General features: G+C 35.9%; 1 protein-coding gene across 2 annotated transcripts in view; it reads left to right on the top strand.

Annotated features, from left to right (window-relative positions):
* The first annotated feature begins 7411 nt into the window (after nt 1-7411).
* Nucleotides 7412-14434, top strand: part of LOC116165192 — a 58073-nt gene continuing 51050 nt past the window's right edge. The window contains exon 1 of one of the 2 annotated variants that reach the window (XM_031479500.1): nt 7412-7532. Coding sequence is in view for 1 of the 2 variants with exons in the window: in XM_031479499.1 (XP_031335359.1) it covers nt 7944-7979 (36 nt within the window). In the remaining variant the exon portion in view is untranslated. Of the gene's footprint in view, nt 7533-7578; nt 7980-14434 lie in introns of those variants that run through there. The other variant, XM_031479499.1, reaches the window with a different exon arrangement.

Genomic DNA, 14434 nt, shown 5'->3' with positions numbered 1-14434 from the left:
TAATCATATTGTAATGAAAGGAACAGAAACGATATGCATAATTTATAACATATCAGTTCATTTGTCGTTTCGTATAATTTCTGCTTGTTATTTACGATCATCGTTTATCATTCCTCTCTAGGGAATGCACGATGTTACGCCACTGAAATTGTTTCTTGTTGTTTGTTTTGTTCCGGGAAATTCAAATGATCCTCACTGCACATAATAATTTAAAAATACCATGGTGTCCAGTCAATTTAGTGAAATTTTACTTTTCAGTAATCGTCCTTTTACTCTTTGTCAACTGTAAAGGTAAGAACCATACCTAAACCAAACTATTGAACTAATGATTAGAACTATAACGAAGTCATAAATTTATAACAATAGTTGGTCACACCATTGTATAATGTATACCATGGTCACACCTACGGGTCGCACTCAACTATAGAACCGAAAGTGCTTTATAACGTAGCGATTCGCTGCGTGTTGTACGGTAATGTACTATAGGTTGCATAACTACGTGCTGGATCAAGTTCTATGAACCTGCTGTTTATTGCCGCCTTTTATGTTATCGCGCTACGAACTGGTCCGGTACTTATAATAAAATTGTGGTGTATTAGGTAGTTATTTAAAATTTCATTTTGCATAGAGAAACAATTTTTTCTGTATCATTCATAAAATTTTATTTCCCAAAAAGGAAATGAGTAATTAAGTCAAATAATCCACTTTGTGGTATTTTTGATTTTTACCATTTTTTGTTATTTTAGACTACCTACCAAACCAATTATGTAAATGTTAAGTACTTAATATTATTTTATGGGTATTGAAACCACAAAGTATCCGCTCTGGGATTCGTGTTGTAACCACAACTTACTTCAATTCAATTTTTAGCTTCCTAGCATGTGCTAGGTAGCTATTGCGATAGCCGTTTTTTGAACATTTCAAAATGTCATCAAATGTCGACGTTTTAGACCATTTTAAGCAACTTTTAAAGAATAAAATTTTTTTCCGTCGTACGTACGTACGTACGTACGTACGTACGTTTGTTGGCAATTTTCTGAGAAAACGGCTCGACGGATTTTGTTGAAATTTTGTATATATGTTTTAGGCATACCGAACAGAAAAATAACGGGCCGGATTTTCTTATTTATGGAGCAATTTTAACGAAAATTGGATGGTAGGTCCCTCTAATAAAAGCAAACAAAATGCATGCGCAAAAATCGTGTTGCGCATGCGTAGAAATGCAACTTTCTTATTTATGGAACTAGGTACAATGCGAAATTTTATCAAATGTTGACGTTTTAGATCATTTTAAGCAACTTTTAAAGAATAAATTTTTCCCGTCTGTAAGTGCGTACATATGTTGGCAATTTTTGGTTTCAGCTTGGAAGCTATTCTGTCAAGAATTTGACACCTGGTTTTACTTTATGCTACATTTTGCTCCTAGTGTGCTGTAATGCGCCGAAGGAAATAAAAATTGTGCTGTGCCTAGATTTCCGCAATTTCAATTATCCGCTACCTGGTTACAACTTCGTGGTCTAACAACAACATTAACCAGATTGATTAAACGAAGTATTGTGTTAGGGGTGTGCTGCGTTGTGCTGATAAGTCCATTTTCCCATAAATCGAATTTTTCATCCCAGGGTTAGTAACATGAATGGTTTTCTAAACCCATCAACAAATGTTTGGTACAGCGCGGAAGACATTTCAAACATTTATTGAAGTAAGTGATATTTTTCTTTTAAGTATTTCTATTTACTTATACCATAGAGGAAATACTTCCTCTAATGCTTATACCTACCTTTTATTTTGGTGTTTGTGGTTTTTGAGTTTTTGTTTTAAATGTACCTAAATGTTTTATAATTTTAATTGGTGTTTATCATTTTTAGGCTTTGAGAATCGAAAAACACTGTGAATTATTAGCAATTGTTGAATTACAACAAACATTAGGTACATACCGATAATTTATTTCGTTAATAGAAAAGTAAGCAAATCCTACATTTAAATGCAATAAAAAAACTTGTAGTTTCATTTAAAAAAATCACCTTTGTTGAAATTTTGAAAATTGACGGGAGTAATATTTCTTTTAACACAAAAAGTGTAACATTTGACCGTTCGGCGTATCTTAATATATTTCATGATTAGTAAAACTACAGATTCACGGCCTTTGAAGTTTTACGATAACTGCGATAACTGGACAATGGACATATCTATTTTTTGAATAAATACAAGTCACACTACAATTGACCAAGGAATCGAAATATGTACTAAACTAATATAGGTACGGGGGTTCCACTAAAAAAATGCAGCTTTGATATAAATCACCCTACAGTCTACACCCAACAATTGCAATTTCAGTGAAAATATTTTTAGGTTGTAGCCTTTAAGAGTCCTGGCAATGAATTTTAAATATTTGCGTTAGTAACCCACTATCTTCTGCACACTCTTAAGTAACAAAAAGTTTTGGAACAATTAGCACCACAACATTCACAGCAACACAATGTAAGAATTTTTCGAAAGAAGTTCCCCTTATGTGATGGTTTTGTCCACCGTCTGTTCACCTGTCCGTCTGTCCATCCGTCTGGTCCTCGAGAACGAAAGAGACCGCGATGTCAGACTTTCGCCAATCGATTTCTACGAGTTCAAGTATCAGTGCTATTGAATATGAGCCGGATTAGAAGCCACGTTTCCGAACGCGAGCTGAGATCAAAAAATTCCCCTACTGAAAATCGTATGCACTTTTTCGTATTTTGCTTGAAAATGTTGATATACTTACTCGTACAGCGTACAAGCGGTTATAGCTCTAGGGCGAACATTTCAATTTATGGAAAAACGGGCCAAGAGCACACCACACCACACAGCGCAATCCGTTTGGTTAATTACGAAGTTGTAACCCGGTAACGGAAAATTGAAATTGCAGGAAACTGGGCACAGCACAATTTTTATTTCCTTCGTTACATTATAGTACGCTAGGAGCACAATATAGTACAAAGTAGAAAATTTGAATCGAAGTATGTTATGTGGTTACAACTTCGGAGACACGGAATACTTAATGAAGATTAACCGCGGGTTTAGTCACCACGCGGAAGATTTGGTTCCAAGAAAACTTCCCGGAGAATATTCGCCCTTGCAAAATTGACCGGCCAGGAAGTTGGAAGTTCATCGCATATATCATCTTAAAAATCCGAAAAGTATCATCACCACCATCGATGCTCAGCCAGCTCTCGTAAAGACCTCTAAATTTTGTACGAATTAATTGCACGGGTGGTCATCCCTTGTGTTTACACATATGGTTTGCTTATTAAAAAGAGGACAAGATCTAAGAATAAATGAGGCGTGTAGACCGAGCGCCGCAGGCACAGCTTACGTAGTCGACAGATTTATTGTTCCAAAACCCACTTGCGACTAGACCACGAAATATCGATTCCCACAAAGAAAGGATTATTTATGGGTCCACATTATCTTTGGTCAATATGAATTTGGGGAGTCTATCGTTTTTGATAGGGCCTACACTTACTGTGAACAATTTTACGATAACGCTCGTGTCGCTTTGACCAGTGCATGATGATGCGCAGATGCTTCACCCGTATCTGCAGAGCTTCCAATAACCGTTTATTTTCGATGTGGGGGCGCAATTTATTAAATTATCGAAAATTTGGTCAAATAATTTTAAAAATCACATACCTTAATTTAACTTTTTGCGTTTTTCCTAAATCCTTCATCCTTGCATGTTATTTAATGTTTGGTACTGAAACACTTTATTGATATGAACGTTTAATTTAAAAAATATTTATAAATCAACATAAGATTCGTCTAAAGTTCGAATGCAAAACAATAACAATAGGTAGGTACCTACTGATCATTTTAAAAGAAAATGTGGATTTCATAAAAATAACAAATAATAAACCCCTAAAGTGGATCAAAAAAGCGGGAGAGCATCTCGCAGTAACGCTACGGATCATTGGATTTGACCCATTTTCATTAGGATTGTTACATATGGTCATAGAGAGAGGTGTAGCCCTAGGGCCAGTGGATTTGACCAATTTTCAATAGGCTTGTTGCATGTAGCATTATAGGACAACAGAACTGTGCAAAATTTGGCAGTGATCGTGTTCACGGACAGACAGACAGACGGACACCATCGACTCCTCTATAAAGCTTGCATCGTTTCGTTTTGCTCTACCGCTCAATAAACCCCTAAAGCGGATATAAAAAAGCGGCAGAGCAACTTGGTGTAACCCTACGTGGTAATTGGGTTTGACCCATTTTAAATGGGCTTGTTACATGTGGCATACTGTAAGAATATGTAAAAAATTGGGCGATAGAGGGAATCAAGACGAGCGCTGTTCCGTTTGGGAGCTACCCCCAAAGAAGTGATGAACTGGAATTCTTCTTTAATTTTTTTCTCAAAAACCATAAAAGTTACAAAGATGGGTGGCACGTTTTTGAATAGGTTCTCAGGTATGCCTTACCCAAGTTTGAAAAAAAAATTTCAAAATTCCTACCGCGAAAGGGCGCACTCGAGCGAAAAAATTCTGATTTCGACAAAATAACTTAGTATCTGGGGGTTTTTGACCATAAAAATCACGAATCTGGATTTAGTTTTTGAAAATTCGAAAAAAAAAGTTTCACTGCAATAGGTTCATTTAGCATTTTTTTTTAATTACATTTTCTTAAAGATTACATAATTTTATTACGATTACCAAAAAATACAAATTTTCTGAAATCATTTAGGTCCTCAAAATACTTATGAAACATTGCCGGCCGCGTGATAGCTCAGATAGCCCGCGCGACGTCAGAGGCTCCGAACGCTAATGCATCATTTTCATATAAAAAAGTGTACGCTGCGGAGTGTTTCTAGAATATTTTTCTATTTCGGTGTCACAATGAGAATTTTGTGCAACTGTTTTCGGCAAAAACAGTGTTTCAATGAGTTCCATTGTAACATTGTTTTTGGTAACTTTTCATCTCTAAGTTGGCAGTTCGCCAAGACGTCAACGTCAAATCATCAGATGTGAAATCAAATTACGTAAAATTTATGTGTTTTCCTTGATTTTTGGTACACGAAGAACTTAATACACTCCAAATCAGCAGTTTACACATCCACCATAAATAAATTTATCTACGAATATAAAATTACACATTCACGGAATTTAAAGTTTCCAAATGTCAGTGTTGTGTTTATCTACGCTGCCAACTTAAAATTTGTCAACGTAAATGGTGTTGCCAACTTAAGACATATTAATTCTTAAGTTTCCTGTAGTTTTTCATAATTACTTTTTAATTAAATTAAAGCCCCGAAATAGAAAAAATAGTATGAAAAACACGTGTTACAATGCTTTATTGTAATACTCCTATCTTGTGGACACTCGTGGTTCCGCTTCGCTACGCCACTCGTGCCACAAGATAGTCGTATTACAATAGGTCGCATTGTAACACTTGTCTTTCAATATACTATTTTGACATCAATTATGAGTATGGAAGAATTTAATATTGACAATGATAATGTCGAGGAAAGGAGTTTAAAGAAATTTTTTGTAAACACGTTTTGTATTTGTCTTATGCGGCTATCGATTTCGACCTAACCGGTCATCTTCAGGCCGAGCGTCATTGATGAAGTGAAATGAATACAACATTTTTTTTAACGATGTTATGTAGTAGTGGTCAGAAATGAAAAATTAATGTACGAAAGAGTGAGGTTGTGTATGATGATGTTGAACTGTTGAAGTCAAAAAGAAGAATCGAACGTTTTTTAAATATTGTATTGCGCCAAAATGGTTAAGCACATCGATAAAACCTCCAGATAAACTTGTACTTAAAAGAGGAGGAGGGTGGAATTTTTAACAACGGAAGTAGCTAATTAAATAGGGAGTAGCTCATTATTTAGATGCGACAAATCTACTGTAAGCTCACCTTTCATTAGAAACATCCTGCTGTAATCTACGCGTACAGTTATATAACAATGCCGGATCCAAAAGCTTGGCAAATATTTAGTTGTGTATATATTTCCTAATCCATATATTACTTATATTCTACCAAGTTTTAAATAGTGGTGGACCTCGATCTCCGATATTGAGCTACCCAGAACCGTGTTCCTGAACGTAGGCAACCAATCATACACAGGTTGTCTTGACGACCAGGAGGTTGTGTAGAAGAGAGATTTTAGAGGTCCTTAGGTTACGAAGAGGCTCTAAGGGTAGTCTGGAACCGCTAGGACCGTTTACATACGTCAACAGAATTGTTAACATTAAAACTAAAAATTGGAACCCTAATAGAAATCAAAGGTAACCCCTCTCTTTGATCTCCTAAAATATACATACCTCTTAAATAAGAGGCAACAATTATATTGTCGATGGAAAATTATCGCATAACAGATGACAGCCAAACCAAACCTAAAGAAAAGGTATCGTACACTTCAATTATGGAAAATGTAACTAATGTCTCAGCCGTTTGTACAAAGACAGTGCACTTTGTTACGTCTCACCAAAGAAAGAGGAAAATGAAAATGGACAATCTACAACCACTGCGCGGTATAATTACGTTGTTAAATTTCAACAATAGATGGAGCTATCTATTAAAAAGTTACGAGGATCTTTCAAGTAAATATCGCGTGAACACTATAATGCTTGTAATGAAGAAAATAAACCGTTATAACTTTATACTTATCACTTTGTGAGTCAAAACAAGATCGTATACAATCGTATAGGATTGCCACTCGCATTTATCTAGCTCCGATGGTGGTGAGCTAGGTATGGTCTTGATTATGGTAATATTATGGTACACACATAAAGAGAATAGATTGTCTGCTTGCTGTTTATTCGGCACCGACTATGAGCGCTTGTAACCGGGGAAACATGCACAGACGGCAGCCAGATCAAATACCAAAATACAAAAATATGCCAAGGAATTAAAGGAAATTAATGCACTTCTGCAGTGACTTTCGAGCGAATGTGCAATAATATTTAATACATTCAACACCAGTCACTCGTTTGGCAATAAGTTTTAAAAATTATTAGGAAAACCAACTAACACTCTGTTAAAAAATTCTGCCGGAGCGAATTAATCTAGGCGCGAATTTTCTGGCAGCGAATTGTCCTGGGAGCGAATTATCCGAGCACAAATTGTCCGGAAGCGAATAATTCGGGCCCAAATTGTTCGCACACATATGCAATATAACGACACCCTACAGTGTGAAAAATTTGCATTTTTCGTTATTTTGGATTTAACGCATCGGGCATTAAATAAAAGGCAAAAGTTGGCATCATTCGTTTTCGATTTTATGTGTATAAAGTATAATCATTGAATAATTATTATTCAATGGTATAATATAGAAGTATTTGCCTTTATATGTGAATATTAACATGCTTGTAGCAATTACGCTCAATAACCCATAGTATATACTTACATGAAATTTAATTACCTGCACACTTGGTTGAGCAACTCTTACACGTGTAGTAATGTAGTTATTAGATAAAAGTGTTTGATTGACAACGAAAAGTAATGGCACCGTCTTTCTAAATCTTGGACTACCTCTATAAGACTCTCAGGTGTTGGTAGGTAACATTTTTTGTCGATAGAGATACATTACATAGGTAAATATTAAAAAAATTGTCATTATCAGAATAGTTAACGATGGTCAACTTTTGAAATGTAAAATCACATTAAAATCTGTTAGCAGAATTTTTTAAAATTTGTGAATCCCGTCCCCTCAAAATCGCTGCACGATGATTGGTCGGTTTAAAATTAAATGCTCATTAGTCTTGTTCAATGTATTAAGCGAAGGTGTGGGCAGTGAAGGGTGAATTAAGTGGCGCTTGCCTATCGGAGCATGCTGGTACAGACTGTGCAGAGTCAGTTTGTATTTGTGGTAACAATCTTGTGCGATAAGTAGTGGCTCGTAAAGCTCATAAGGACGCGGACGGCGAGTGAGAGTGAGTGGCGCAGGATGATGTGAAGCCGCAGACATGTGCGCCTCCTGTTTTTCCTTGCTACTTATACTCGTAAGTACTACACCAGCTCATTATTATCAAAGACAAAGAACAACCCCCTAGCGTTAGCTTTCATTTTTACTCGGTAATGCAACTATTTTACCCATTCCTTTTGTTCTTTCAGTTTTCTTTACATATCTGCACTGCTAGAAAGAACAACTGTGGTAAGAAAAGGAAAGGAGGTATAGAAAAACTCGCGAGACCTTCGTTTTAATTATCTTTTAAAGATTAACTTTACCACAAAATTGGCATAAAATATTTGTTCACAAATTGGGAACATCAAATTAAATTCTTCAAGAATGTGTGTCAAACTTTCCTATCTTCACTTAATTGCTTTATCTTTTTAATCGTGATAGGTTTATTATTAAATACCTACCTACAATGAGATATAATGCAATCAATATTCATATTTAAAGAGCAAGTAACTGTGAAATGACGTTTATTCTTAAGCCATTCATTTGTGAAGCCGGTGAACAAATAAAGTGTTTAATTTTGTACTTCAACCATGATCCGTTAGTACTGTTTTGTTGCTTCACTTAGCGAAAACAGTACCACAAAGGGATGTGTCATTTATTACACCAGCTTCGACGGTAAAAATCATTTATTACGCAATATCGTTTTGAGATAATTGTTCCAAAACATAAACCTTGAATAAGAGGCATAAGCACTAAATCTTTATTAATGATTCATTAACACGTAATTGAATAACTATAAACTTTAATTGGTATAAAAGCACCCAATTATTTAACTGCATTGTCAACTGGAAATGAAACGAAAGGAAATTCGGGGCTCATTAGGCGGCTTAGATCATTTGGATGTGTCAAGGGCAATGATTTCTTGCAGTGTCTGCACCGCGTTGCATCAGGTACCAAAAGATCATCGCTGTTAATTAATAACAAAACTTTGTTACAAGTAGGATGACAAGTAACCTTCATCGATTGTGGATTTGTATAAGAATTTTTTGAGATATGTTTTTATAAACGCTTGCAACATTATCTAAAGAATACCCAAATGTCAGACTGAAGGTATTCTTAGAAGTAAGATCGAGATTAGAGTAACTGTTGGAATGTTTTCCCAAGCAAGGTTGATCATGATGATGATGCATGCATACAGTTATTCACGTGTTCCTTGTTGATCGGTTTTGCATTTTGGTATAATTTAAATATCAAGTTAAATGTTCTTCCTTTTAGTACTACGAAACAAAAAGTTCTCAAATATGACCACAATCAATTATATTTGCTGTTTTTTACTCTTTACGAATAACGAATATCCGTCACCGACCATAATTTTATTGCCTACACCTGCAGTGTGATATGCGAAGAATGGAAGTAAATAAATGTCTTACTTAACAAAGAGTGGATCTGCTAGAATGTTACTACTATTAATCTACTAATCTCTGATACGGGTAGGAAGTGACCCAAAACAAACTTTACTGTGACTGTGCTGTACTACAGAAAACTTCAATTAGGTAAACCTATCTAAGTATGTTAAGTACTGTGGCGCGTGTTATTAGGGTAATGTAATAATTAATAAAAATACTCACCTTCTTAGCCTTTCAATAAGCTCCCTTCGAGACTTGTTCCAATCTCCGCGACAATGACAGATATTCTGCAAGAGCATATGCAAGCATGGCCCGTATGAATAAAAGTAAGCAAATGCTTAATACCTACTTGCAAAATTCAAAGTAAATACTCGTAAATACTCTTTCGCACTGGGCGACTTAGCAGCGCTGCTAAGCAGAAGGACACGACGCAGTGCAGCGCTGCTAAACAAACCAGTATAAAAGGGCACTTACGAGTATTTACTTTGAATTTTGCAAGTTACTTTTATTCATACGGGCCAATGGGTGCGATTTTGAATATCCTCTTTCCTGGCGACGTTCCGACAGAAGACGAACCTCTCTATGCGAAAATGCGTTCCCAACAATTCAGCTTGGAATCCAGACAAGACTGGGGGGTGAAGAATCCCCATAAACAAAGCTTCTGCACTGGACGAAATTCACGGAAACGTACTAAGAACGTTGCTGGAATTCCTTTCCGGAATTCTCGTCGAACTATTCAATTCCTGTATAAGACTCAGCAACTTTCCTGTCAGTAGGAAATCTGGCAAACTTATAACTATTCTAAAACCCGGTAAGAAGGATCTGATCAACCCCAACTCGTACAGACCGATCACTATTACCCGAAATTGGAAAGCTATTTAAGAGACTTCTTCTCCAAAGACTGTATGACGAAATCCCAACTGAACCACTTTTTTATCTCAACCAATAAGGCTTTATCAACGGACGAAGGTCGACCGACTGTGCAACGACTAGTAAAGAAAGTCAGGACGAATGGTCATAGTTGTTGACGATTTTCGTCGATATTACCGGAGCTTTCAACAACGTATGGTTGCCTTCTATATTCTGCGAATCTATGTACAGTTAAGTGCATAACATTTATTTTCAACTGAAAGTTTCAAGACGAATTCATATACCTAATCGAGGGGTACAGAAGATTTATACAGTCGTACGTGAGATACTTATTGCGAAAGTTGAAATTAATTGCCGCATTACAGGGGAAAACTGTGCCGCCAATTCGACGAAATTACCGTCGTATGTGCTTTTAAACTCTTTGTGAGTTGCCATTTTGAGTAAAACTAATATAGACTGGCGTATTTATGCAAAAAGGAACTTCGTTGTGTAGAAGAATCGACAGGTTGGCTGATTTATTTTCAACCATGAATAGAGTGCTAATGTATTGTGTTCTTAATACGCGAGCGAACATTTTTGTTTTGGTGATCGCGCGTAAATGATTTTATCATCGCGAAAACGATAAAAAAAACTTTGATAATTAGTAATGATCTGAAAATCACTGGCCAAATGTACTCCAAATACAGTATTAATCGAGGTATTAACCCTTGCCCCAACAAAATTGCGACAGGGGTCAAGATTTCGTATATTTTACACAAGGGTAGCAACAGCCAACAATAGTTATTTACATAAAAGTCAGGAAAGTGACACATTACTGGCGAGGAAATATTGAAGTACAAGGCCTCTTTGGGTGCGAGTACTTTAATTTCCGAGGCAAGTAATGTCATTTTACTGACGCATTTTGTATTAAACTTTACCCGAAATCGTATTTTAACATAAAATTTTGATTTTCATATAGAACTTTTGATTAATGCCAATCTGTCATTGATGACAGGAGTCATTATAGACATTTAGCAATGTGACAGGTGCGGCAGGAAAAGTGACAAGTCCGGCTGGTAAAGTGACAGGTGCGGCCGATAAATTGACAGGCGACAGGAAAAGTAGACTGATCTGTTTCCGTCATGGAAACTAACATTTCCCTGACATAAAGTAGGCATGAAAATGAAGGTTTCATGACGATTTTGGGTAAAAATTTTAAAAGTCCAACGTAAATTCAATTTATGGTTGTTAATATTCACTATCAGGTGTCATTTATCAACATATATTTTGATCGCGGAGGAGGAGGAGTTGTGGAATTTTGTCCTGCGGGAGATTTCGAGATGCTTTGATTCTAAGGGATTTTCTTGGACTGCAATGTGAATTGTGGGCTGTGGCGCCATTTTACATAGTTTGGGGATTTCAAACAAAAATCTGAAATGGGAATCTGGAACTGTGCACGTGTTAATCGCCTGTTCGTTGAGATTTGGAGCATATAAACATTCACAAATTACCTATATAAATGTTCTTTTTGCAATTTGAGAAACTTTTTTATTTATAAAAAGGTGTTGTTTCATGGATGGTTTCATCTTTTTGAAGCGAATTTTTTGTTATCAGCAACTTGGTTTATGAATTCCAAGTATTTACAAGGTATGGTTACAATGGTGCTGTTCGTAATAAAGTCACTAGATATAGAAAGTACCGCAATCATCCGCCATTTTTGGGCAAATTTGCTGCCAACTTAAAAAAATTGACAAATAAAATCTGAATAGCTGTAATTTTTTATAACCTAACTTCAAAGTACTGTCATGTTTTATAAAAATATATACAGATATCTCCAAACAGGTGGAACAATCCCTAACATTAAAGTTACTAGAATCTGTTAACTTCCGCCATTTTTGGGCAAAACTCATGCGTTCTCTCTCTTAGCACACGAGCCCAATGGATTGCGGTACTTTCTGTATTTAGTGACTTTAGTTCGTAATAAAGTCACTAAATATAGAAAGTACCGCAATCCATTGGGTTCGTGTGTTAGAGAGAGAACGCATGATTTTTGCCCAAAAATGGCGGAAGTTACCGGATTCTAGTAACTTTAATGTTAGGGTTTGTTCCACCTGTTTGGAGATATCTGTATATATTTTTATAAAACATGACAGTACTATGAAGTTAGGTTATAAAAAATTACAGCTATTAAGATTTTATTTGTCAATTTTTTTAAGTTGGCAGCAAATTTGCCCAAAAATGGCGGATGATTGCGGTACTTTCTATATCTAGTGACTTTAGTTCGTAAGTAGCTTTCGCGACATCTTTTATTATCCCTGCGCACTATCGTATTGGCACTTGCTGTTAAAGTATAACTTTATCTACTTTTACGAAACTTAGTTAAAGAACGCGAAAGTGTCATATACAGAATATACTACAAAAAGAGTCGCTGCTGTCGCAAATACAGACCACTGGTATTCAAATACCTGCAACAGGTAAAGGTTAAGGTTACGTCTTTCACTTTTCTGTCGCCTTTGACTACAATGGCATCGAAGGTGACCCACGTTAAACCTTTCAATAAAAAAGCGGTAATCTAAGGGTCGACAGAGTTGAGAACCTTCATTATGGGTCAGTTAGGACTATGAAGAGAAAATTATTCCTATAGCATGAACATCATCACTTTCAAAAAATCAAAACCACAATCTTGCAAATGTCACCATTCCAAGTTGCAATCCACTACGTCACGGGCTGCGGTAAGATGTGGTTTGGGTTTGTTCTTGGGAAAGATTCGTCTTCTAAAATTAGTCGTCGTGCCCAGAAAATGTTATAAGGCACCATTAAGTGATCGTCTTCACAGAAAGAAAAAATATGTAAATTTTGGTTTGCAAGTCATGTACCAAGAAAAAATGGGCCACTCCGCTTAAAATTCGTCGCTGCTATAACCACAATGGATGTTTTTAAAATTAAAGCTATACATAGATTCATTATTACATTCCAACACTATGGTTGGTCAAAAATTTACACAAAAAAATCTTCTTGGTTTCCTTCACAGGACCATAATTAAGGCTTTTACCATTAGGTTTTGTAGCGGAAATAGTAATTTACTTATACGCGATTTTAATGCGCTTGTCCAGTAGAATTGTCGAAACAATAGGTATTCTAAAGATCTTGGTGGAGAAGGGAATTTCAAAGTCGTCGTTTGACGTTTGAAATAAATGATAAAAAATTTCCCATTTCCTGCATCTGTTTAATTAACAAACGCTTTGGAATTTCGAGTGGAACGTCGATAATTAGTGCTTTGTGTAATTATATCTCCTCTTCTGTTAACAATGCAACCGAATGTGAGCGACTGACTGCAACGATAGAATTGTGTTCAGCTTTAACATAGTGCAGGCGTCGATTATCCCATCGAATAAATATCATTGTCCAGTACTCGCAAGATCATGTAATTTCTATGACACTGCAATCTATCGCAATAGGTTTTAAGCGTCGATGAATAATTCAAACAAAGTCGCCAATAATGTATACAGCCTACACAAACATGAACCAGATATATTCGACAGGATGTGAATACGTAAATAGGAACATTACTGTCACTGGGAACATTTAACGAATCTTCTGACCGCAAAACGATTTCACACAAAACCTAATTATGTGCATGATACTGCAGTATTGTGACGATTTTACCAATCGTCCTTCGAATTGAGGCGTGTCTAGCGGTCACTTAATAAAAGTCGTCTATTATCTATTATTTCTAATAAAATAGGTTGTTTAACATTGCAATTGATTTTGATTTCTATACGAGAAAACTCAATTCAACGGAACATTTGCAAATCTTCACATAATTTTTTCCAATTTGATTATCCACAATACATTTTTATTCCATGGGAATCGGCTTCTTAACTCTTCGAATGATTACTGTACACTCTTTTTATGTCTATCGTGTTTATCATATTATTAGTCAGGTGGGATAGATGTACCTACTCGTATTTAGAGAAAATATGTAATAAACAATCGAAAACAGTGAGTAATGTAAACGAATTTAATATAGAAGTGGTAAGCATTTACCAGCGTCCAGCAACTATACCTACAGTTTCAAGATCACAGACATCTTCTGACCATCTGAGATCTATTACTATTTTCTTCTTCGCGTTATCTCCTTGATGACACATGTCTCCGTCAATATTTACTAACTGGATTACTAAGACAGTGAAAGTGAAAGCAAATGCTGTAAGGGATCCCGGTGGTCCAGTGGTTTTTCGTGCCATCATTCAATCAATAGTTGGATGAAATAAATTCGCCTTTAACATATGTGTAT

The sequence above is a fragment of the Photinus pyralis genome, unplaced genomic scaffold (assembly GCF_008802855.1).
Source record: "Photinus pyralis isolate 1611_PpyrPB1 unplaced genomic scaffold, Ppyr1.3 Ppyr1.4_LG2, whole genome shotgun sequence".
Classification (NCBI taxonomy): Eukaryota; Metazoa; Arthropoda; class Insecta; order Coleoptera; family Lampyridae; genus Photinus; species Photinus pyralis.
This window is presented reverse-complemented; position numbering and strand designations above follow the sequence as displayed.